Source organism: Botrytis byssoidea (assembly GCF_014898295.1).
Source record: "Botrytis byssoidea strain MUCL 94 chromosome Unknown BBYS_010, whole genome shotgun sequence".
In the NCBI taxonomy this organism is placed as follows: Eukaryota; Fungi; Ascomycota; class Leotiomycetes; order Helotiales; family Sclerotiniaceae; genus Botrytis; species Botrytis byssoidea.
This window is the reverse complement of record NW_024065851.1, coordinates 34,414-59,869: the sequence shown is the minus strand read 5'-3', so window position 1 is coordinate 59,869 and position 25,456 is coordinate 34,414. Positions and strand designations below refer to the sequence as shown.

The window sequence follows — 25,456 nt, the reverse complement described above, 5'->3', positions numbered from 1 at the left end:
TGTCGAAATGTCACTGCTGACAGATCAAACAGCAGGATGAGGCGATGAAGGAGAGCTCGTATTATAGTTGGCGTTGGAGTATTTCCGTATATGTAAAACAGTTAGTTGACATTTGGTCTAGTATAGTTGTTGGTAACGGTAGGGCAGGTAGGATTTTTAGGATGAGGATTTGGATGAGACTGAAGCTTTCTGATTGGGAAGTTCGTATATGGTTGTAGAAAATACCCGCAGCTGCGTTATATTGTATGATTCAGGAAAAAGTTAAAGGATCATGCTTGTCAGGGAGAGGAAAAGAATTATGTAGGGAACGAAGAATTTAATATGGGAAATTTAAGAAATTTAAGGAATAACTAATATGGAAATGTTGGTGGCACACTTTCTTCAGTTGTGACTTGCTAGAACCAAATGATTCTAGAAACATGTTTTGTATGGTCACATTGATCCTTTAGACATTTTGCATCTCAACGTACATATATCCCCGGATATGATTCTGCTTTCGGTCATATGTCCAAGCATTTCCTATAGATTAAGCACACCTTTCGACGCCTTCATCTCATATGCCATTTCAATCTTACCCCATGGAACAAACAAATGGATCTAGACCATCAGGGTCAATTATCGGGGCACATCAAAGACAAACGTGCCGCGTTCGTTGGGCACGTGTTAAAAGCCACCATTAAGAATGCTTCAAGATCCATCTTCCATCAAGTACAAAGATACTTGGGAACGAGACCATCGTTTTGTGATTTTCTCAAGTTTTAGGTTTAAGAGCGGAGGTGGCATGATAATCGTATATCGTAAAATATTATGTAAGTTCATCGAACGAGGTGATTAACGTGGTTTATCAGCATGTGGGCCATATCATTATATGAGCCACCTTCTTTTACATACAAAATTTGTCTGTGTATAATCGTGCATTTTCTTTATTTAATAATATAATTTTATAAAATTTGAAAATTTGAAATTTAATTATATAATTATTATAAAAATTTAATTTTTTATTAGAAATTTGAATTATTATAGTAGTTATTGAAGAAATAATTTTTTTATAATGAAAATCGTGATAATTTCCACTTTTTTATAATATAATAAGAATATTTATATAAAAACTAGATTTCTGAAAAACTAATTTTTTATTATTATTTAGCATTCTTTTTTTTTACAAAAATAATGATTAATTATTAAAATACAAATATTAAAAAAAAATCAAATTTTGGTGTATTTTCAAGTGGCCCATATAATGATATAGCCTGCATACTAATAAACCACGTTATAGATAACTATATCATAAAGTTATTGGTGTTTTTAATTTATTATTAATTTGTATTTGATTTGACAATGCGATTTCTCTTAGTTTGAGTGGCTATTATGGGAGATCTTAGTCTAGAATTATGCAATGGAAATCAATGATGCCAAGCTAAGGAGCTCACCGCCCAAGACCTCATGGCAGAAAAACTTAATTTCCATGATCTCTTTGCGCAAATCTAGATCACTAGAGATTTTCAATGACAACGACAATACTACATTACTTTCAGTCACTTGGAAAATATGCCGCATAAACATACACGTAAAGGGGGGGATGATAAATCTACGTACGAGTTCTCCAATCAAAATGAGTTATCACTTTCAATTACTAACCCAATGTTTCAATAGTATTAACCTACCACCCACTACCATCGCAAAACCTCTACCTGTTTCTAAATCCAGCAATGCCAACGGAATCTTTACCAGCGAACTAAATCCTACGCGCAAAAACAAGAAGAGAAAGAGAAACACCAATGCGGACGATGACACACCGAAAGCATTTGCCAGGCTCATGGCCTTTAAATCCGGACAGAAATTACCCAAAGGATTAGATGATGGACTGAGAAAACCAAAAGCCAAAAAGGCGAAGAATAACGACGACGATTCGGAAAAGAAGAATGTATCAACACCAAAGAAAGAAGAGCCAGCCATGGAAATTCCTAAAATTAGACCTGGAGAAAAGATGTCGGAGTTTTCAGCAAGAGTTGACGCGGCATTACCTGTTGGAGGATTGATTCATAAAAGCGCTAAAGGCGGTAAAGATCCATTAGGTCTCAAACAGGGACGTACCAAGACGGAGAAGAAGATGCATCGAATGTATGATGAATGGAGAGAAGAAGAGAAAAAGATTCAAGAGAAACGACAAGAAGCAGCAGAATTGAGGGAGGAGGATGATATGGAGATGGATGGAGAAGGGCAAATGCAGTGGAAGTCCGACATAAACACAGATGGAAAGACAGGCAAGAATAAAAAGAAGAAGAAGAAGGTTCTGGGAGAAATCGATGATGGGAATGATGATCCTTGGGCAATAATCGCGAAGAATAGAGGTGAGGTGAAGGCTGGGTTGAATGATGTGGTACAGGCTCCGCCAACTTTCACCAAAGTTCCTAAAGCTAAGTTTAAGGAGCTTCATGGAGTCAAGGTAGAAGTTTCAGATGTACCCAAAGCAGCTGGAAGCTTAAGGAGAAGAGAAGAATTGGGTGAAGAGAGGAAGAATATCGTTGAATCATATAGACAAATGATGAAGGATCACAAGGACAAAGTCAAGTCACAATAATATACTTGAATGGAACACCTCCAATTTACTTCAAGATAATAAGAAATACTAACCCTTTTAATGTACTCGTTGAGAAACTTATTAGTAATATTGAATAACCCCCGAATACTTTCATTTGATCAAACCAAGTAATTTTCATCAGCCTTGCTCGTCATTATTGGTTTTCAATTCCAATTAATATATTCACTTCGAGGTCACAGCCTGATTAAAACTCACTTTGACCAATCATTGATTTGACTAGTGCATGTACCAAGGCTACCAAAACCCCGCAATACCATACCCGCTTAAAATTTTAAGCTTCAAAGCCTTCATCGCAGATTTATCAATTGTCTTTCAATTCACATGTCGCAAAAATATAAACATTGTACAGATACAACTTCAACTTTTACAACCTCAAAATTTGATAAATTTCTATTGCTTCTATCAATTGCAATCACGTTCAATTCATAAGACAATGCGAGTTGATAATTTTTCACAATGCCAAAAGGAAAAGAGGAAGTAATGGATTGGTTTTATCAATTCGTGAAGAGCTTAGGAGAGCAGGGTGAGTCAAATTTTATATTCAAAATCTTTTCAGCCTTGTCAAATTTTATTCCATTAATCCTTCTATTGGATATTGTGTGACTGGGGTCATCGATATTCACGGTTTCCTTCATGAGCAGACTTGTTTCAACAAAAATGTTACGATGGTCCAGTGGTCTGTAGTCGCATTTGAGAGAGCGGGGCACTCTTTTTCATCATTTTTTGGAGTTTCTCGCGAATGTGATGTGATAGTCCATCACGTGTGATCGACCACGAAGATCACCCGCCTCTGTCAACCATAGGGAGAGAGACCTTCACAAGGTTGAGATCATAACTGATGGAAAATCTCTAGGAATCGCTATACAAAGTCTTTCTGAGAAGTTTGATGAAAATTTCAAGGAAGAAATTGTTGCCAATGAGCAAATCAAAGATGAGGTCTGGCAAGATTTTATCAAGCGGGATGACGTTAGGATAGAGGGTTCTGAGGAAGAGGTTGGTGTAATGAAGAGTTTGGAGTTGAGTGATACAGTCGCTCTAGGCTATGGTGTCAGAAAAGTTGTGGTCCGAGGAGAGCCAATTGATGTTGAAATGATTGATACCACCTTGGAGGAACTCGGCGAGAAGGATTTGGAAAAGAGGATAGCGAGTAGCAACGAAAGGCCTACTACCTCAATAGCTCTAATCGACCCTTCCGGACCAGTCATTCTAGATAGAACAACACCGATACAGCGAGCACGAGAGCCAATCGAGCAACTTACCATTGTCAGTAATGATTCATCAACAAAAGCAGTTCCTGGCTCAGTCATTCCGGATGTGACAACTCCGATGCAACAATCACCAGAACCACAAGAACAATTGGATTCAATCCCGAACGGATCTTTTACAAAGGCAGCACCTTCCTCTGAGCCGATGTCTGGTAATAAGAAGTCTTACAAGATTGCAGATGATCCACGAGGTACGCAAGGTTCGCAAAGAAGATTGCAAAGCCTTTTGAATGCAGCACGCGCCGAGGCTGACGGGTTTCACACTCCCCAAATTGCCCATCTTACAAATAATAATGAACCAAAGGTTGTCGAAAGTAATGGGCATCCTCCGGCCAAAAGTACCCCTACGCCAACACCTGAGATTGATAATTCGCCAGAGACCAATGCAGATACTATCGTCGTAGCCTCTAATATTGTACGTCCAGATTCGTCAGAACAAGCCTCAAATACTACCGCCACAACCAGCGATAAGCAACGCGATGCAGTACACATAAGTATCCCAAAACATCCAATAAAAATACATTCGTCAAGAAATGGTCAATCTGCACCTATAGTTGGATATCAATACCATTCTCCACAATCAAGCAACGCCCCTAGTAAAGGTGTCCAACAGACATCTCCAATTGAGGATGCTGCAGATGACATTGATTATTTTGCGCGGGAAGCAACTCGTCACGGACCTGTACCGGGACAACGGAAGCGTGGCCGTCCGAAAGGTACAGCTCGTCAAGCCACCCCTAGCGGTTCAGCAATAGAAATGGGTTCTCCGAAGGATCCTGCATCTATGAGCTTCTCGTCACTCGCCGAGCTGGAATCATTCTCAACTCCAAAGCTTGCGCCCAAAAAACGTGGTCGTCCTAAAGGATCTACAGTCAAACGCCAAGAAATTTCTAGTGAGTCGCGGCCAGAGATAAACTCTGAGGATACAGCCGATACGGGACTTCAAATCTCAGAATCGGGACTCCGTACATCTCGTAGACAACCAAAACCCAGAAAATTCTTTACTCCCACTCAAACAGCATCACCAGAGCCTGAGCCTGCGGTTGTCGAAAAATCCGGAAAATCTGAGGCTTCCCCTACACCGTCAAAATCTAAGCCCCACAGAAGGCACCGTGAACCAATTTTCACCTCGTATGAGGATCTGTTAAGGGAAGAAGATGATAAGAAGCGCAAAGCTGGAATCGATGGCGTCTATATAAACCCTCTTGATTCTAAGGAAGGAAGATCGCTGGCTCGAAAAAAAACATTTGTTGTATTGATAAAGTCCGCAAAACTTCGTGACCCTAATTTGTTGGAAAATAGAAAGGGAACATGGATTGAGGTACTTACTGAGAGAAGAAAAGCTTTGCAATCTATAGCTGAGTCAGAAGCTGCAAAGAATGTCGCTGCCACTGAAGAGGAAAAGCGTAAGAAAAGAAAGAGAGATGAACAATCTGAAACAGACAATTCAAAGCGCCCAAGGACATCGGACACCGAACCACAAAAGCCAATGGAATTACTTGGTGCTGGAATTGAAAAATCTTTGGATGCGCCTATTCCTGGACCTGAAATTCTCCCAGACGTGCCCAGTGCTGTGACAGCGAATCCATCAGAAGCTTCCATTATTGAGACTGAAAAGACTGCAGATATTCCAATACTTACGCCTGAAAAGCAACTGGAAAGACCCAATCTCAATTCTGTCTCATTTCCATCGAATGAGGAACTGGCACTGGAGTTCGAAAAGTTCAAGGCCTTGTCAGCTGCAAAGCCATCATCAACTTCCAATACACACCCCGACTCTTTCCCGTCAAACGAAGAACTAGCACTAGAATTTGAAAAGTTCAATAGTGAATTTTCTCGCCAGGCTGACACAATTCAGACTGAAGTTCGTTCAGCTTCTATGGAGCAGTCACAACCAAAACGATGGAATGTATCATTAGAAACACATCCGTCACACGCAACTATGAGAAATTCTCTGCCACCAGCACCGAATCTCAACTCTCATATTTCACCGTACCGAGAGCAGTCTGAATATGAGCAAGTTGCTGGTCGCCATTATCAACAATCATACCGCGGCAACGTACCAGCTATATTTACACCATCTCCAGCTGATAGGTACAAATGTTTGTATCAAGACGGTCGACAGGCTACACCTACGTTCCCAGCCCTGAACTCTTGGCTGACTAGAAATCCGGCTCATATTCATACCCCGGATCATCAAAGTCCTATACAACAAAGCCCAGACCGTCAAGACCCAATGCAAGATTCATGGCCTGCAGGATTTTTACCACCATCACCTCCTAAGCCGCCTCATGCAAGATCCAAGATTCAATGGCCGGCAGGTTTCTTAGCTCCGGATACTCTATCATCGGAAGCCTCTCCGTTTATTCCAATGAGCGTAGACTCAATCCAGCAATCAAGTCCTGCTTCTGTCTCTCATAGCTTAAATCCATCTACATCGTCTCATACATCGCAAGAAAATCTTGCCAACGGTCTAGCTCCATATAGTAGTCCCAGGTCAACAAATCACCCCCATGTATTTCAACCTGGGTCTGTTTCGCCCGTTCCATATAATTCATCTCCATATTCTACAACTACCTTTTCTGCAAAGATTCAACAACCACAGAGACTTGTGGGAAGAAAAGACAGTTTGGGACCAGTGCAAGTATCTTCGCCTCTCAGCGAGCAATTCGGTCCAATAGACTCTTCGTTATCTAAACAACATGCGATAATTACCGAAAGCCATGCACATCCAGCCCGACCAGAAATTGAGAGAAAGGCTCAGACTCAGTCCCCAACACTTTTACCACACTCTTCTCCCTCTACCAACAGTCATGCACACCCATATAGACCCGAGATTGAACAGCAGGCTCAAGGTCAGACAATATCTCAAACACAAGTAGAAGCCTCTTCTTCCTCTGTTCAAGATCCTGCATTAATGCAGTCTCTGGAGGTGTCTCAACCTGATCATGCATCTTATCAAAATCAGTCTTCCGAAACTGTAGAACCTCAGTCCAAGCTCACTTCGGTGGAGCCCATTCCAGTTCAATCCCACAGATCACCGTCTATCCAGCCCGGTTCCGAATCAGCTCCAGAATTGAAGCAACAGAAGAAATTGATACCTGACATTAAAAAGATACCAAGCCCCCAGATCTCAGCGGGGGTGAGTTCAATATTGCCAGAATCCTCAACATCTATCGCCGAGCCAGTTGGAACAGTACCACCAGCAGCTAACCCCGATGATCTTGAAGGATTCGAAAAGGCCGATGCTATTCCATTTGAATCAATCTTTGCTCGCATGTCTTCGATCTACAATTCTGTGATGGGGAATTTAATCTTATCTTCTGATAAAACAACACTAAAATTCTGGCCAATGGCTGAAAGCATAATTGAGCCTACTTGGACAATGCAAGTTTTTAAAATGGCCGAAAACCCAATCGTGTCTATGCCGGGTTCGAATCCGATGGAGTTACGCCTGAAAGAGAAGATGGATGACGATTCAATTACTGCTCATCGATTTTTGATTGCTCGCACCAAAGAAGCTCACAAGTCTGCAAATGAAATGAGAGCAAATTTGGTTACTGCTCGAATTTTTGTGCAAATGGCCAATCCCCAGATAATTCAGGCAGAAGATCCAGAATTGATCGCTCTCAAGCCCTGGAAATGTGAAAAATGTGGCTCTAGGTTCAAGAATAAAGAAGGTATCAAGTATCATCTTTCTAAATCACAAACAACATGCAATCCAAATTGGAAGGCTCCGTCTACCAAGCCACGCCAACATGGAAAACCACAAAAGGAGACGCCGAAAAAGGCGAAAGTGACAGAGGCAAAAAGTAAATCTGTGACTTCTCCAGAGAAAGAAGTTCAACCCGAACCGTCAGATCAATCCGAGTCTGAGTCTGAACACGGCGACTCAGATGACTCCGTTTTTGAATGGGCTGCTAAAGTTGCCGGGTTGAAAAAATCTCCAGACAAAAGTAGAGGAGATCGAGGGGATCCGGTCATTGGTAGAAATGGAAAAGTCTACAAATCTTTGGGAGGGGAACGACCAGCACTTTTGGAAATTGCTGACATTGTCAAGCAGAAACCATCGCTCGTTGAAGAACTTGGCAAAATCCCGTCATTACCTCAAACCCCAGAACATTTGCTTCCAAAATCAGTATCACCATTGTCGAAAGAGAAGGTTGTTAAAGATATCATTCTTTGTCTTCTTCGGGCTAATAACAATGCTTTACCGGGAGAGCGTGGCCTTTGGTTTGCATTTGTTGCATGTTGGCTCAAGTATTATCATAATTCTAGGGTGCTTCCAGAACACAAGTTGTTTGTCAGAGCTCTTGATGAGTTACTTGAGGATGGAGCACTTTCAAAGATCACATTTGACTTTGCAGGTGCTAGGAGTAGAACTATAACTAGGAGCATTTTATTTGATCCAAAAGCGGCTACCCCATCCTCAGCTGATATTACCAAAATGCAAGATGATACAAAAGCAAAGCATCCTGAATTTTACATTCCAGTTGGGTTTTCTCCTCCAGGTGTCATTTTGGAGATTTTGAATTCTATTGGAAAGCTTCCTCCTTTGGCACCGAAGGTTATAGAAACGCAACTCAATGATGTACTGGGATCCGATGGGGAGCTAGGTAGGGGCGATTCTTCAGATGACGAGTTCAAACCTGAGGCTCACGCATTGGAAGCCGAGGATGACCTTGAAGACGATCCAATGGACCTCGATGTAGATTCAGATGGCGCTGGAAGCGAGTTTTCACCCTTTCCTGGATCTACCCCCACGCGAGAGTCGCAATTTCATCCATTGTACCAACAGGTTCCGGCAAATATCAATGGTAGTCAATCAATAAAACCTCGTATGAGACGTCCTGCTCACACTTTCAATCTCGAGGAACTAGAAAGAAGAAAGGGTACAACTGCTTCACAGGAACATACGTGGTCATCAAAATCAACAATGCTACAAAACTCGGCGAATAGCGCATGGAATACACCTGCCAAACCAAAGAGAACTTACAAGATAAGAGAGCGTCTTCCGGAGCCAACTACATTCATACAAGGTGATTCTGGTTCTTGGTCTGTGAGACCGTTTGGACATGGTGTAAATCCCATATTTACTAGACCAAATAAGATTACTGTTGGAAACCCTCAAGGCGAACATTATCTTCAGCAGCGGGAAGATAGTCATCGACCAGTTATTCATACTAACAAACCAATCATGCGTCCTTCCGTTCCATCAAAGTTCTTTCTCAACAAGAATATTCGGGGAGATCTTGTTGACCGACCAGATGGTCAAGTAGAGATTTCGAAGACTAATGGACAGCCAAAAAGAAATTATACATATCACACCAGATCACAAAAGAATCCTGATATATCAAGACATACTGGTCTTGCAAAGCGAGCTTACAGATCATTAACCCCAGATCCCATGGACTTGACGGAAGCTAGTATTAATGGCTTGACTGAACTCGATATTTTGAATCACTACGAGGCTAAACCACTAGAAAAGGAAATTGGTCGCCAGAACAATCCTGGTCTGGATTCCATACCATCTACCCCTGCGACACCAGGTTTATCCCATTTATTTTTCGACGAATCTGCTGGACTGTGGAATCTTGCTCATCCATTTGTAGCTTGCACCGATGCCGAAAAGCTGAAGATGCAATGGCTTGATCGTACTGCTTTTACAATGGAAACTATACCATACTCAGCTCTCGAAGACAATGATGATCTACCACCAGAGCAAAACACCATTGTTGGGGCCAAACGAAAGAGACAACAGAAAAAGGAGCCACATGTAGGAGTACGTAAAGGCCTGAAAAACAAATGGGTAATGCCTAGACGTCTCACATCTGCGCCAGATGATCTTCTTGGTGTTCACAGAGATGTTCGATACGCCGCAGAATTACTCGGTACTCAAATGGTCAATTATGATATGAATATTCGCAGAAAGAGACAAAGATTCAAGGAGCAAGGTTTAGCTGTTGATGAAGAAGCGAGGTTGACCATGGGTATTGTTATCATTCGAGCAATGCTTGGAGGATTAGAAATGAACATTGATTGGGTTATTCTTGGAACGGTCTTTAAAGATTATTCCTTGAATTTCCTGAGGAAATGGTGGCAGGTTGTTTGGGCTAAGAAAAAGCCAATGGTCGATAAATTGACAAAAGATTTCCAAGAAGCTTTCATCAAGGGATATCGAAAAGGTCAAGTCCAATCAATCGATTATGATCATATTGTCGACTATGATTTCAACGCTTTAATCGATTGGGCCATGTCAAAAATCAATACTCCCACACAAGAAGAAAAAGTCTTTGACCTTCCAAGCTCATTCCCAGAACTTAAGAAAAAATATGCACTAGTCCCCGAAACTCGAAGTAATTACTGGTCCGAACAGTATTATTACACCCTTGCTGCCGTTTATCAAAGAATGAATCTTGTCAATTCTGTACCTTTTTCAAACCCGTTGAAACCAGATGCTCTCAATTATGAGATAACCGACTACGCACTTGCAAAATCTTGGTGCAGGGCCGCAGCTGTTACACCAGATCATTTATGGGATAGCAAAGCAGCAAACAAGTTGCTCAATCGTCTTCCAAGCGCTATCATCATTGAAGCTAGAGAGGATTTGTTGAAGAACAAGATAATCACCAAAAATAAACGCCTTCGTACTAATGGTCGAGTTTACAATCTTCCAGATGCTTTCAACGCCGTTTTCGTTCGTACGGGAAAGATCATCTTCGAGAAACAATACCGAGAAGCTTATTTATTCAAGTGTGACTTGGATCAAAAGTTTCGAAATGGGGAGTCTATTGTGAACATACCTTGGGGTGTGAATGAAGGTGCCGTGTTGGCTATTACGAATCTACAAGCTAATGGGTGTATTCACATTCAAAAAAGTAACATTAGAGCGAACAAATTTGGTCTCACCGAAGGCGGGTACGAAACAAGACTTATCGACAAAGCGAAATATCGTTTTCAAATGGATATCGCGCCCACTTCAAGTTATGTTTACAATCACGCAATACCTAACCTTGACGCCATGATTTCGGAACCTCCATTTGTTGGGGCAAGAGGTGCGCTTCCGGTTTGGAGAAGTATAACGGGAGAAGTAATTGAGGGAATGTGGAGAAAAGTGCTCCTAGGAGTTACCGGTGCATTCGTTCTACGAAGTAGTATTGACATTGAGGGATTGGAAAGGGTGTTCGCACCGAGTCTCGACGCATGGGAAATCAAACAATTGATTGATTGGGGAGTTGAAAAGGGTGTTTGGCAAAAATGTGATTATGAAGGGTTGGGCGTAACTGCTAGAGAGGCACAAGATATGGAAGGTTGGGAGGTAGGTGATTGGTGGTGGATGATTGTGGGAAAATATTTGGTGGAGAGTGATCAATGATGGAACTGAAGTAGTGGATTTTGAAATCATTTGGAGTTATGGTGGAATATTGGGGTATAAGGCGCGAAAGGAAAAAACAACAATGCAGTATACTGTAATTATTATATGGTATGTAACTTTTGGGGGGGGGGATGAAAGAGCAAGTATAATTTTACTGCTGGCGCATAATATTTTGAAAGCACACACTTCGTCCTAGATCGGCTTCGTTATTACTCAACGAAATATAATTATAGAATCAATCCATTTGCCCCAAAGTATTTTGGTAGTGATCATGGATTGTACCCAGATTAAGAGTCTCCATGAGTTCTCCATCTCCATTTAAGCCAGAGACACATTTATCTCATGTTCAACGTTGACAATACACTGTCGTTCTCCAGAGTCCATTCATATGACCTTTGTTAAGACCACATCACCCTGAACACATTCCATACAACCACTCTTGCAATTGTTCGCAGAAGCAAGTGTTTGAATACTTTCGTAACATCTCACCGGTGCCGTTGCGCCTCGTAATAAAGAGGTCGTGGATAGGAGAGCTAAGGCTGCCGTTGACGGTGCTGGGGTAATGGGGAAAAAAGGGTGGAGGCTTTTGTTGATCATTTTGCGGGATGAAAGACTGAGTTTAGATTGGTAGGAATGGTGAGATAAGTGGGTAACTTGGATGGTTAGAGTGATGAGTATCCATTTGTAGATGTACATCTTGGTAAGGTGGAGTGTGGAGATGGATGGATGTAAATAGGTAAGCCCTAGTAGAGTGTAGTGGATTTAGAAGATATTGTTTGGTAGGAAACTAGGAATGTTTGATCACTTCTCTTGCATTAGAAATTGATATTTGGGAGCTTTTAATATGTATCAGATGTCAAGGGATCTGGTGGACGGGTGAAATTGAGTTTAGCCTTCAAAATACGTCGCTGTAGGTAGGCACTGCGACCGATAAGCCTAGAAGCCCTGTCATGTAACACTAAACTCACGGCTAAAGCCTGGAATGTTGTAGAAAGCTTGGACGGTATCAGATCACGTGTAAGATTGAGACTGAGTTAGTTGCTTGGCAAATATCATGCTCATCTTCATTTCTTTTTCAAAGCATCACATCACACTCATAGGTTATCGATTTCTCATCATCGTCTCTTTATTGTTCAATTACCTCATATTTGTAGATAGCATGTCAATTACAGGCACCCTCTTCCGCCAATTCATTAATCATATGCAAACTCCGTTGGAACGACATGTACTTCATCGATATCGTCCCCCTCAAGTTCTAAATCATTCTTTTTCTCCGATTGTACCTCTGGTTGTACCTCTGATTATACCTCTGATTGAACTTCCGCACCATTCGACTTATCTTGTTGTTGCGGCCTCTGCAAACGATCACAAAACCGCCACAAAGAGCTACCATAGCCGCCTTCATTCCCAAGACTCGAGCCTTTTCCTTGCACCTCATTCACAGGAGAACTCCGATCATTTGACTTGTCCGCGCTCTGATTTGCTCGTGCAAGTGGCTGATCGCTGCCCGTGTCATTTCGTTCATTGGCCGAAAACTCGATGCTTTTCTCGATTTTTGTTTCAGCAGTCATATTGTCGTGAACGTCGGCATCCTCCTCCATGACTCTATCCTCCTCGGCTTTGTGCTTCAGGAGAGAATCTTCATTCTCGTCTTCAATTTTTATCTCGTCTTTCACCATATCAGTGTTGTTGACATAGTCTTCAATATGCTGCTTCGTAGTGACATCTACCCCCTCAGGTTCCTGCGCTTCATGATATGCAACATCATCGACGTCAATGGTCTTCTCACTTTCTGCTTCTGGAGTCTGGTATATATTGACTACAACACATGTGAAATCTTCGCAAAGTTTCTTGAAAATATCCGCAATGCTTTCGTTGCTGGCTACTTCCATGGTTTCATTTGCGGTGACTGAAATCCAAGCGGTATACTTTTCACACATTTCCCTGATGGTGTCTGATGATTCCGCTCATTGCTTCAGCTGTTCCCGTACCGTTAGTGATTTCGGTTTCGTCTATTTTGTCCCCAACGAAGCCATCATCTGTGGCTTCTCTGCCATCGTTATTGTCCAAATTTACACCCTCTTCGTCATCAACATCATGACTTTCATAGTTCTCGTTTTCTTCTGTTTGGTCGTCGTCATCATGGTCAACTCCAATACTACCATCGTATGAGTTGATCTCACAACCATCCTGTTTGCTCGAATCGGTATCCTCTCACTCAGCGGCATTGATACTTTTGGGTTCTTCCGCAATAACATGTTCAGGAGTATTCATTACAGGACTCCTGTATCCATCCGCATCTTCATCCACGGCCTCTTCGTTCTCAGTAGTTACCAAGAACAATTGACTTGCGCGTCTTTCAGGTATCAGTCTGGGGCTTTCGAATAAAATGTTTGAGGTGTCGTAACCCTCGATAATGATCCAGTGATCCGGAGATTGAGTCTCCAAAGTTTCCAGATTTAGATCGCTCATGGAAGAATTAGTAGTACTTGAACTTTCGGATTCGGCTTTAGTTTTCTGCTCACATAAATCAAGAGCCGCGTCTCCTTTGGTGTCAAAAGTGTCTGAATCTAATTCGATTGGACCGTCAAATTCTATGATTGTCTGCGAATTAGATCGATGTCGAGAATCTTCAAACCCAACCATATCCCCCTCACCATGCTCAATTTTCTCCCACGCGTGTTTACTTTCTGATGTTTTGAGTGCCTCGCCTTCTGTTTCTTCTGAAGCGTAGTCAATTTTCTCGCTCCCGGTCCTATTTTCTTTAGGTAAAAGGTTGATATTGTCCGTTTCAATCGTAGAAAAGAGACACGGGACTGATCCTGCCGATCCTGGTTCTTCTCCTTGTTCTTGCTCGAAATCGACGCTGTTGGGTATCTCACTAATTGAATATGTTCGAGATTTTGTGGTGTGAGGATGATCTGCCTGTCCATTGCTCACAATCCCCAAGGCTTTTGCGGAGGACCAATCAATATCGTTCCTCTCAATATCATTATCCTCAGCATCATCCTCCTCGACATCATTCCCGACATCATCCCCGACATCATCATCCTCGGCATCATTCCCCTCGATACCATCCTTCTCACATATACCTTCTTCAATGGCCATGTTCGATTTAGTTTCCCGTTTTGAAGCAGGAATTGCTGCTTGTTGTGGCTACACATGATCGCCCGTGCTAGACGTAAAATCTTCAATTTCTTCGTTATGATTCTTACTGGCGTGTTCTTTCAAAGCAGCTATCGTAGGCCAAACCGTTCGGCATACTTTGCATCGCCTACAAGTCCCTTGAAAGAATGTTAGTACAATCTCTCAAGTAATATTCTTAGCTTACCATTTCTCTGGTGCGCACTCAAACCTTGATTATTTCCAAAGTTCATCTTGCATATTTTGCACATATGCTCCGATGGTATACCAGAGAGTTGTAGAGGAAGCTGTGGGATATTTCTCATAGGTTCTGATATCTTGTCAATTGTAATACTATTGTTGTAAGCCATCTCCAAGGTACCAGGCTCTTCTGGTTGAAAGTCCTCCTGCTCTAGGTTTTGACGATCAGTCCGAGATCTCCCAGCGAGTCTACTTGAAACTCTGCTATGCGATAACATAATTTCGGGATCATGTTCTCGATTAATACTGAGATATAGGTCCTTCCGATAATTGCAAATCCAGCCGTCAGTTACAGAGGATAAAAAATTCCGTGTTTGGACGAGTGCACCAACCCTTTTATCCTGGGTCACCAATGGTTTTGATTTGTATGCGCCAATAGAAAATCGCAGCCAAAAACCTTCAGGAGCTTCCGATTCACCAATTGGCTTGTTGGCGTGTGCCTCATTCAGAAGAAATTCGAAGGTATAGGTATCATCCGTGATTATAGAGTCACTCTTCAACTCCAAGGCAATCCGAAAAAGCTTTTCAAAGTGGTACTGTCTCTCTTTCCAGGATTCAAAGTCTTCACCCCACGTGTGGAGGGAGGAATTCTCTACCACCTCTTCAAGACTTTTGCCGAAAATAAGACTTAATGTCCTTGACAACCGACATGAAAGCTGCCTGGCGGTACGAATCAATTCTTCCTTAAAGTATTTTTTTTCATGTCTTCCTTGAACGCCCCGAAATCGTAACATCGCAGTTCATCCCATCCGCCTGTTATTCTTGAATTAGTACTCTAGATGATCACAATAAACCCAAAGCTAGAAGTATAGGATATAATGCTGTCCACGAATATGATCAGAGAAGGAAAATTATCGACGAAAAGCGCTCACCTTGATTAAAAGCAATGCTGCGATATGCTTCAATCAGACTCAAAGATCCTAACTCTACCCGCGGAAAATCTGTTAGGAAAACCCAATCTCTCAATGCAGTTATGGTCAAGATGCTGAGTGCTGCAAATGAACCAGTTCTTAAGGCCAGCCTCTTTAATCGAAGCCTGCCGCCGATCGATCCTTCGGGAGAAGCGAAAGCAGAATTTACCAAGTGGTCAAAGTCTCCGCCGAACCATTCTTTTGAACTCAGTCTACTTGAGAAGTCTTGCATTTGAGTCATTGTCTCTAACTCCAGACGAATTTCGTTCATGGCATTAACAACTTGTTGACGTGGGAGGTACTTTACTTGTGCCTCTTTGATACTTGATACCTCAAACTGTCGGTGAATCATATCAGTCAATTTCCAAGTTTCTCTGTTCTTTTGGCCAATCATATCTGCCAATGGATTTCTTTCTGCATTACTGACATCGATAACAGCTGATTCCAGACTCGAATCCTTGGCTTCTAGTCCTAGATTTGCTTGTTGAAGCTTTTCAATTCTCTCGTGGAGTTCCCGAAGGTCGCAATCCCAGTATTTGCGGATAGCAACTATTTCTGCTTCCTTCTCCTTCAAGCGTTCCTTGTAGCTTTCTTGACTTTTTGATATAACTTTGTCAATACGTTTTTGAGTTGGTTCTATAACTTTGTCGTCACGCTCTCCATCAACGGAGGGGGTTTTGGAAAGATGAGAGATTTCTGGTTGAACGTTTGATAGTTTTGTTTTGGTGGGCAACCTGCCGTTCAGCGGTTGAATCGTCGCACTTTTTTGTGTAGACGTAAGCTGAGGCCTTTGAAGTTCAAGCTTTCTTCGCTGCTTTTGAGATGGAATAGACTTAGTGTTCTATTTCGAGAGTGTGTCAGTTGAATCGAACTGCTCGTAGGAAGAATTCACGTTCCAGATCAAGTGAAGCAAAATTATGCGTACCTGTTCTACACATCTCTTTTTATTTGAATACTCCCCGTCCTCTGGCGGCGAAACTCTTTTTCGAACGTTACTTGATGAATATGCTGGCTTTTTCACAGGAGGCGAGCTTCGAGGGGGTGGTTATACTTTTGGTTGGCTCGGCTTATTCTCGGATGTGACCCTCATCAACCTTTGGATTCTTTCTGGGCTGTACTCTTTTTCATATTCGCGTAAAGTCTTTCTGATTTTCGGGGTCATTTCTTTCGGAGGGTACCGCAAACCTTGAGATCCAGCCTCAATAATTCCAATATGCGGCACGAGCTCATCATGCTGGATTCTGCGCTTTTCATTTGGCTTGCGGCATCTCCACTCAGTGTAGCGGAGGTGGCTACATACAGCGGATCTTGAACGAGAAATCTCAGTCCTTTCTTCCAATTGTCGTTCGATTGTTGCCAAATAATCTATTTTGTGTTTATTGCAAAAGTCGAGCCAAGCAAAGAGAACCACATCATGATCGAGTGGCCATGAACCCATCTTTACTGAATGATTCTTTTGATTGATTAAAAATGGACACAAATACCACGCAGATGTTTCCAATATAATTTTCGATCCTATATGTAGAGATTGTTGACTTTCCAGCACTAATTGAGATGATCAGTTTGCTTTTCTACGGTGATCACTAAATACTATTCAAATATTCGACTACCGTAAATCCAAACGGTGCTCCAGCTTCTTGAATTGCGTGAAAACCCTTGGTAGCTTGCTGCCTAAGAATCCTTGATAGATATTACTTCCCGTCGATTGCCATCCGTGAAAAGAAAAAATGCATCCTGCCGAGATGCTGGTCAGAGTATGTTGATTTGTCATAATAATTCTCATCCGTTTGTTTGTATCCACTTGACATGTTCAAAATAAACCAAGTCATTAATGATCAACGAAACCGTCTGGATTTTGCCGCAAAACTTCAGCTAATATTTTAAAATCCCTCTTTGCGTCCAATCCCCCAAATTCATTTCCCCGCACAAAGACCATTACTTTCTCCCTCTTAACCTGTGATTTGAGTTCGAATCCAGTCTACCCCAAACAACTTCAATTAATGAGCATGAGTGCATGACGCAGTGCGCCTAGTGCAAGATCCTCTCTGAGAGAACGAGAGTTCAATTCGAGCATAGCTGAGCAAAATTCTAAGAATCTCACGACCGAAAAGAAGTTTGTCATTGGCGTGGACTTTGGAACCACCTTCACATCTGTATCCTATTTCTTCCACCCTATCAATGAACGGCATCTTCGAGCTTTCCCGGAACAACTTTTGAGCATTAAAAACTGGCCAGATGATTTGAGTAGTGGTAATGCTGGGGGAACTCGCCCTCAAGTACCTTCCGAGACAGTAAGTTGGTTCACGGCTACTTCAGATTGCATCCGAAATACCTGAGCGTTACTAATAAGATTTACAGTGGCATTCACCGATTTCTTTGTCTAGGGAGGCGCCCCAGGACACCGACGATCAGGATGGAACATTGGATGAATTCGTATATGCTGACAAAAGTCACTCTTTGACTTTCGTTAAAAACGCAAATCCCGAGTCGAGTGGAGACGAGTCCTCGGAGTTTCTCTGGGGTTACCAGGTGCATCATCAGCAGTACAGAGAAAATATCTCCCGGAATACTGGGACTAGAGTCAAGAGATCCAAGTTACACCTGGTTCCTACAGCTTACACACATGACGATCGTGTTGAGCTACTTCGTAGTATGGAGATTCTGATCGATAACGGAATTATTCGCAAACATGGTTCGAAAGATAATCCTGATGTCAGGGATGTCCTCGATATATTTACAGACTTTCTAGTGAAAGTCCTCAATCATACCAAAGAGCAGCTCATTCAACTCCACAACTTTTCTAGTCAGTCTATCGTCGAGTTTGCCTTGACTGTACCAACGATCTGGAGTCCTAATGTGTCTCGAATTCTTCAAACTGCACTACAAACCGCCGCAAGGCTTGTCAAATTCGGAAACATTTCAACAAAGAAAGTCGGCATACCATATATTGTGTCGGAACCAGAAGCGGCTGCAATTTATATGCTGGCAGGGAATTCCTCAGTACATGTAAGTTGATTCATTTATGCATAACGTTTAGTCTGGAGGAATGAAGACTAACAAACTCTATGTAGCCCAGAGAAACTTTCATTATAGCAGATTGTGGGGGTGGCACTGTCGACATTATCACATATGAGATTGGCACAGAGCATCCTCTGAGATTGAGCGAGGAAAAAGTTACACCAGGAGGTAGGTCAGAGACTTTCACAACAATACTCACAATTATGCTGACTTAAACAGGTGATAACTGTGGAAGTAATTATCTCAATGAGAACTGGAAAAATATGCTTCTCAACAAATTAAAAGATGAAAGTTATCTACTCAATATGTGGCCGGCTGGCGAATCCTTGGAATCAATTGTCAATCGTTTCATTCCGAATTTTGAGAATGATCATAAGAGACGCAAAGATTTAACCTCTCTTTTCGGACTAAAAACTCGTCTCCATCTTCCTGGGCTGAAGGAAAACGCAGAGAAAAGATTCGATGATGGTCACATCGTTATCATAAAGTCTGCTCCACCCCGCATCAAATTCTTGATCAAAATGAAAACCTGCTAATGTAGCTTCGGTTACGGAAATAGACAAGATTGGGAAGAACTATTCAATCCTCTTCTGGAGCGGGTAAAGAAGCTATTGCATGCCCAGTTATTCACTGCACTTGAAAAAGGCCTAAAAGTCAAGGTACGCATTGAGGAGATTTTGGAACTCTGCAAAATGAACTAACAGATGTTCTAGAAAGTATTCTTACTTAGAAGATTTGGAGCATCTCCATCCCTGAGGTCTTATCTTCGAAACCATTTAAGAGAGATGTCAAATAAACCCGAGGTTGGTTATGATATTGAGTTAGTGACAGGAAACGATGCCTCTGGATATCCGTAAGTTCCATGGATATTCTTTGAACGTTTTACAGCTAGTGATTGACTTAAATTATGGATAGAGTCACAGCGGTATCTTGTGGTGCCGTCCTAGCTGCCTTGAACAAGAATAACGGTCCAGCACGAAGGGCCCAGTCTAGCTACGGAATATTCCGCAAAGAGCTTTATCAACCGACGGTACTAGGATTTGAGGCACATAGGAACTGCACTGCTAGAAACTGCTCAATTGAAAATCAAGATTATCTCTATGTTGTGAACTATTTTGTTTTCAAAGTAAGCTGAGATTTGTCAACCCGGCACAAGGTGTTTAGCTAATTATCAAATAGGACTCACTTATCCCACCTAGACATCGATTTGAGCCTTGGATATCAATTCACGCCTTTCCTGAGGAATATGAAACCTGGATCTGTGAGGAATTGATCTATGTCTCAGATAGGACGAAGTATATCTTTTTTTTTTGACTTCAGTTTTCCTACTACGATCCTTCATGGTTACAAAGCGGATCGTCGTAGACTACCATCTTCTTGAAATTATTCTGAATTATTTAATTACAGCGTTGCTGACATACTTTTCTTTAGATGCTCAAATAGCTGGTCGACTTGAATTTGAGATGACTTTTCTCAAAACTCAAAAAAAGATACCCTTGGCAGAACGTCGTTATGGGGAAAAAAAACTGGCCAAACCGCATTATTGTGTTGAGCTTGAGATCTCTGCTGAATTGAATGGCATGCCACTAGAATATTCTGCTAGATATCCACCTAGAGTTGGCGGAAAGATCATGAGTAGAGGACAAGTCTGTGTTTCCGCTGCGTTTGCACTTGGCTGTGCGTAAGGTGATTGTTTGTCAAGAGTGCCTCAAATATCTTTAGGGCCCATGGTGTTCTTTCTCTCTCGGGTTTTGGATGAGATTCCACGCATTGCTAGCCACAGCGATAAAAAGAGGGACTGATTTCTTCTTGCGACACCAACTCTTTTTGTCATTGTGCCAATGCAAGTCTGCAGAAGGAATGTGATTTTGGATATTTTGGGGACCTCAAAAGCTTTGGGATAACATTGGTAGCTAGTACATTTACTCTATACGGGTGATACAATTGACAAATGTCAAATAAAGCATGTTTTCTAAAAAAAATTAGAGAATTTTGTGAAGCAAATCAGGCTCACTATTCTCTAGTGGTGAATAGGGGTGGGGATCTCTGAAATCACCAGAAATCTTGAATATTCACATCAAAACCTGGCCAAGGAACTCTGGGTAGCATGCTTCGGTCCATCACAAAATTCCGGGATCGTGGACTCTAAGTTTGCGTTATTTGGCTTGGCTCCATTTTGATGATTAAGCTTTCTGACCTTTCAGCGAGTCGCCAAACAAATACTCTGAAGGGTTCCAAAGTTGGAAACTTCATACAGATTTTTCTATTCTTGCGGAAAAGTTTGCGAATGCTTCAAGAGCTGAGAAGTCTCTCAACCCGAGAATGCTGTTACCTCCAGTAATTTTATGCATTAAACCTGCTCCGTAGGTACAGTATTCCTCCGCGAACAGGGCTTGAAGTTTTGCTCCCTATGAAATCAAGACGAGATCCATTGCCTCCAGCTGGTTCTTTCTCATGGAAACATTACTACGAGTTATGAGCCCAAAGAATGAATATTGCGATGCGTACAACCTTTGATCAGCCAGAAGTACAAAGAACAATCATAAACAAGAAGAGTTTGTATCTCTTGTTGTTTTTAAGTCAAACAAAAGGATCTTTAGTTGGCTTAGTAGTCCTATACCTTTATCCAAAACTCTTGGGGCTTCAAAAATAGACTAGGTCGTTAGAGTCACTCAAAATCCTTCCATTCACACATGAAAAAGTTATATTAAAAAAATTATGAAATTATATTCTTACCTGTCAGTATAACACAGTGTCCAGCATCATAGCATACCTCATACCTTACTTCTCATACTCACCAAGTAACATAAATGCCAGCATTTATATCACATTTGGTAATCTCTCACCAGAAACTCTGCCTTGTTCCGGCAATGCCACAACCACAGCACCCCTCCTCACATTCGCACTCGTAACGCCCGATATATCTCCCATCTCAATATCTTCAAATTGAGCAGTTCTTGCATCTCTCTTCACTTTATTTCGTCTTCCTATCGATGAAGTAATTCCAACTCCTCTTTGAAACCAAGTTTTCATTTCTATTCGACTGGGTGTTTTTTTGTGGTTCTTGATTTTAAGAAAGATATAGCGGGGAACATATATGAGAAAGATGGAAAGGAAAATGAAGAAGAATGTTACTAGAGTGAAGACCGCGATACTATCGCCTTTGTTGGAGAGACCCATTTTGTCGTGGTAAGATGGGGTGGTGATGATGTTGCTGTGATGTTGCTGTGAAGTTTTGTTGTGAATTCTATCAAGTGATGTAGGATTTGGTGGGATAGAAAATTGAGAAGTAACTTGGAGGCGAAGAGGGGTTGGGGGTTCAAGATTACTTTATGGATTTAACTGAGGCATTGTTCTTATTTTCTCGTACAATCAAAGATATTTTGCTTTGTCTCTTTGTTTAAATGTTTTGTTTGAAGACATATCCTAAAAATAGTAACAAAGAAGTCTTTGTGTTTCGCTGTGAGCCTGATTAATATCAAACATTTTCTATTGTGTAGATTGATTTTGACTCCACCGAATTACTCAATTCCTAAAACTTCCTCCCCATTCCGAACATTTCTTGGAATTCCAGTGCGATTTTTCCAGGAGTCCTTCTCCACACCCTTTTTCGTCCGGTAACATTCTGTCGCCGTTTCACATCCAGTTTGTCTAGAACCCTCAATTTGCGTCGCTTCTCATACAACATCCCCTAGCATGAAGTAGAGAGCTCGAAAGCTAGGTCAACATTCTTGTCCTCTCATATCCTCATCTTCGTCGCTTTCCTACAATATTCTCTGATAATGAGCGCGTGATTATCTCTGGACTTTACTCGCTCCGTATGTAGTACCAATAAACTTGCGCAGCGCATCTTCATTTAGATACATTCAGAGATATCGAAAGCCTAATCTGACAGAGACTTTTACGTGCGAATCCTTCGGGATACCCTTCGAGTGGTTGTTCTCTTGTGATTTGTGCTTTCTGAGTATGGGTTGTGGTATGAATGAGCCGTCGAGTAGACATCACTTCTATTCTAATCTCTCGGCTCTACATCCTACCCAGACCTCATGGATATGAACGCTGATACTGCGACTCTGATTCTTCATGCCATGCAGCTGATATTCATTTATCAAAGAAATAGAATTTTCAGTGATGTAAAACTCTCGGGTCCTAGTCCTTAGTCCATCTTTGCTTCTTTGATGAGAGTTTCCCCATTTCAGAATTTCTGACATGATCCTTTTTTGGGCCTTGCGTTTCCCATGTATGATACGTATTCGAGCTGTGTAGACTTTTCTCCGTATCTGAATGTGATGCGGGTTCATATGACCATTCTATCGTTTGTGTTTTCATTATTTCCAATCTTTTCGAATCAAACGAAGAATCCGAAGTGCTTGAGGAACTCAAAGATCTCGAGAATACATTCGAGGATGTGCTACAATTTGAACTGTAACTTGGAGTTTGTGAATGATGGGATTTTTGAGATGATTTGTATTCAGAAGGTGGTGCGATGTCAATGACCGATGATTTTCTGAGCGGCATTGTGTCGATATTCTTTCATTTCATATGTAGAAAAGGATGAAAATATTGAGCCAGGAGATTGAAACCTGTATACAAACATTTTAGAACTTGTCAATTATGTTTTGATAAAGTGTTAGGTGGGGTTAGATGACCCAAGCGGGATGGTAGAAGGTCTGTTTGACGCTATAACGGGCACTAACATCTCCACGTGGCAACACTAACCAACGGACAAAGACCCTGCTGTTTCGTTCCGATTTTCTGGATCAAAAAGTTTAAATCTGCTCTTGGGAATCCAAGGAAAGAAGTGATCATCTTTTGAGCCAAGAATTTAGTTCGTGACACGTCCTTATGAAAGCTTTTCCAACATCAGATTACTGATAGATTTTCTATTAGGATATGGTCATCCTTTACACCCTGTCATGCATCTGAAATCTACTAGTCTTCTAGTGAAGAAGTGAATGCGATCTCTGAATTTCTTCCGTTACTCTGAAAACTAAGCGCATGACATGGTTTTCCTAATGCATATCTAGAATGGTAAACAACGATATACCAAAAGCTATAAACCATGTGGTTTAGGTATTCGAAGCGATGTAGATTTATCGGAGAAATATTTCTAGCATTGACTGTAGTGTTTGGACCCTTGAACGTCCTGATGTCAGGTTTTGATTCAATCCTAGTAGAATTCATTTTCGTTTTGATCTTGTTGTTCTTAGAAACATGCTACTACTGCAGGAAGACGATCTAGTAATTGTCATGATAATTGATATTCAAGATCGACCGTTTCACGTTGAAGTCAAAAGTAAGTGTACCAATGATAGTTCATCTGATTGTTGATCATAAAAAGTTCCAAATAGCCCAACCGTAGATAGTATAGCCATTTCATTTGGACCGGTCGCGGATCTCGGAAAATCATAAACTCCCGAATACTAGCAAAAACTAGAAAAAGATAGGACCGATATTCATCCACTAAGTACGGTCGGATAGTTTCGGGCGAAACTGAGGAACTTTTACCCTCTTTTCACGGGCCGAGTAAGGAAATGTTGGAAAAAAATTGATCTCTAGCTTTGAATAAAAATGGGTTGGTGTAAATAACTTATCTTGAGTTATTCTTACTTTCCACGAGATTTATTTGCTCACATTTTGAATAGATCATTTCCATTCTCAAAGGATTCTATCAAAAAGGGCAATGCCAGTGTAGAATTCATGAAAATGAACCAACTCATGCTTTCCAAGGTCAGATAATTAGAATAGTATAAGGATTTTCCGCTAAGATGCATACAACATGACACCACACATTGTGATTCTCGCTACTCATTTAGGGCAGAGTCATCAATTTCAGCATTTCTCATTTTGCATTTTGCATTCATCCAACTCTGGGAGACGTACTAACATAGTTTCCATTCATCCTATGCTATGCCTTGCTCCTACAGCTTTGGTATAATATCGCGAGTATTACAGCCCCTTGCTCATGTTTCAGAAGACTGGCATCGTATATACCGTGCTCGCGGCAAAAGTGCAGTATTGCATGGTCGCATTATTTCCTATAGCAATACCCCATGCTTGAAAATCTACGCATCCTCGAAGAATCAACCATTAATCAATCTAGCAAACTGGTAAAAGCGCCGGTTTCTTTCCCCGAGTTGGTGGCTGTTTACAATTATCAGTCCTTAATTTCCAGATACTCGGAAAAGTAGAACCAGTTCGACCAATTGCTATGGAGAACTTAACTGTATGAATATTGATTACCATGAGAGGAAAAGCTCAGACGCAAGATTTGCAGCACCACACCAACACCACACCAACACCACTTCATCACCCATATCAACATCAACGGTATCCAAAATCTTATTGGTTCCCAGGTAAGCTTCAAACCATAACTTCAAGTCTGGTACATATTATCTCGTAACTGCAACCCTCTATCGTGGCCGTACCAGTCGCAACATCACGCCTGCCGAGTATCAAACCTACGATAAGATGGATTTGATACAGATCCTATCTATATTTGTTTGATAGAAGCTAGATGCATCAACAATGGCATGCTTTTGAGGAAAGTTATCGCCGAATCCAATACATGGCAGATACATAAGTGCATGGTAAGTAAATTCGTGATCTGTGAGGCATTGCAGTATGACGGAATATTATTTTCCAACTGTTTCAATTTTCACAATATCCTATGATTACACAGCAGGATGAAATTTTCACACGGCTCCAAACTAATGGATCTGTAGTTTTTCTTAAATATCGATTGAGGCGTCAAGAGATGTTTCATGACAAACGACATTCTAATTGTTGTTTATATTGTACCACTTGGTGATTTATAATATTCTCAATTACGAATAGTTGTTCCGGTTCAAGGGAATCGGAATTCCGGATTGCATGTTGCTATCAAGCCCCAATGTGGAAG

At 41.4% G+C, this 25,456-nt stretch overlaps 7 protein-coding genes across 7 annotated transcripts; 3 read left to right on the top strand and 4 right to left on the bottom strand.

Moving 5' to 3' along the window:
- Positions 1-1,548: 1,548 nt before the first annotated feature.
- On the top strand, positions 1,549-2,581 carry EAE97_005663 (uncharacterized protein; the record flags this gene model as incomplete). Its single annotated transcript, XM_038876175.1, has 2 exons — positions 1,549-1,592; positions 1,654-2,581. 2 exons carry the CDS (start codon positions 1,549-1,551, stop codon positions 2,579-2,581), a joined length of 972 nt encoding a protein of 323 aa, XP_038732651.1.
- A 477-nt stretch (positions 2,582-3,058) lies between these two features.
- On the top strand, positions 3,059-11,242 carry EAE97_005662 (uncharacterized protein; the record flags this gene model as incomplete). Its single annotated transcript, XM_038876174.1, has 2 exons — positions 3,059-3,125; positions 3,456-11,242. The coding sequence occupies 2 exons, from the start codon at positions 3,059-3,061 to the stop codon at positions 11,240-11,242; spliced, it is 7,854 nt and encodes a 2,617-aa protein (XP_038732650.1).
- Positions 11,243-12,543: 1,301 nt separating this feature from the next.
- Positions 12,544-13,134, bottom strand: EAE97_005661 (uncharacterized protein; the record flags this gene model as incomplete). The annotated part of the gene is made up of 1 exon (XM_038876173.1): positions 12,544-13,134. One exon carries the CDS (start codon positions 13,132-13,134, stop codon positions 12,544-12,546), a length of 591 nt encoding a protein of 196 aa, XP_038732649.1.
- A 40-nt stretch (positions 13,135-13,174) lies between these two features.
- Positions 13,175-16,975, bottom strand: EAE97_005660 (uncharacterized protein; the record flags this gene model as incomplete). The annotated part of the gene is made up of 7 exons (XM_038876172.1): positions 13,175-13,400; positions 13,461-14,385; positions 14,458-14,526; positions 14,574-15,286; positions 15,343-15,379; positions 15,499-16,378; positions 16,589-16,975. The coding sequence occupies 7 exons, from the start codon at positions 16,973-16,975 to the stop codon at positions 13,175-13,177; spliced, it is 3,237 nt and encodes a 1,078-aa protein (XP_038732648.1).
- A 577-nt stretch (positions 16,976-17,552) lies between these two features.
- Positions 17,553-20,237, top strand: EAE97_005659 (uncharacterized protein). Its single transcript, XM_038876171.1, has 9 exons — positions 17,553-17,828; positions 17,896-18,543; positions 18,609-18,723; positions 18,775-19,042; positions 19,097-19,214; positions 19,269-19,408; positions 19,471-19,681; positions 19,735-19,850; positions 19,987-20,237. The coding sequence occupies exons 2-9, from the start codon at positions 18,190-18,192 to the stop codon at positions 20,009-20,011; spliced, it is 1,347 nt and encodes a 448-aa protein (XP_038732647.1). The 5' UTR covers positions 17,553-17,828; positions 17,896-18,189; the 3' UTR covers positions 20,012-20,237.
- A 1,138-nt stretch (positions 20,238-21,375) lies between these two features.
- On the bottom strand, positions 21,376-21,735 carry EAE97_005658 (uncharacterized protein; the record flags this gene model as incomplete). Its single annotated transcript, XM_038876170.1, has 1 exon — positions 21,376-21,735. The coding sequence occupies one exon, from the start codon at positions 21,733-21,735 to the stop codon at positions 21,376-21,378; it is 360 nt and encodes a 119-aa protein (XP_038732646.1).
- Positions 21,736-22,704: 969 nt separating this feature from the next.
- On the bottom strand, positions 22,705-23,073 carry EAE97_005657 (uncharacterized protein; the record flags this gene model as incomplete). The annotated part of the gene is made up of 1 exon (XM_038876169.1): positions 22,705-23,073. One exon carries the CDS (start codon positions 23,071-23,073, stop codon positions 22,705-22,707), a length of 369 nt encoding a protein of 122 aa, XP_038732645.1.
- Positions 23,074-25,456: the final 2,383 nt, after the last annotated feature.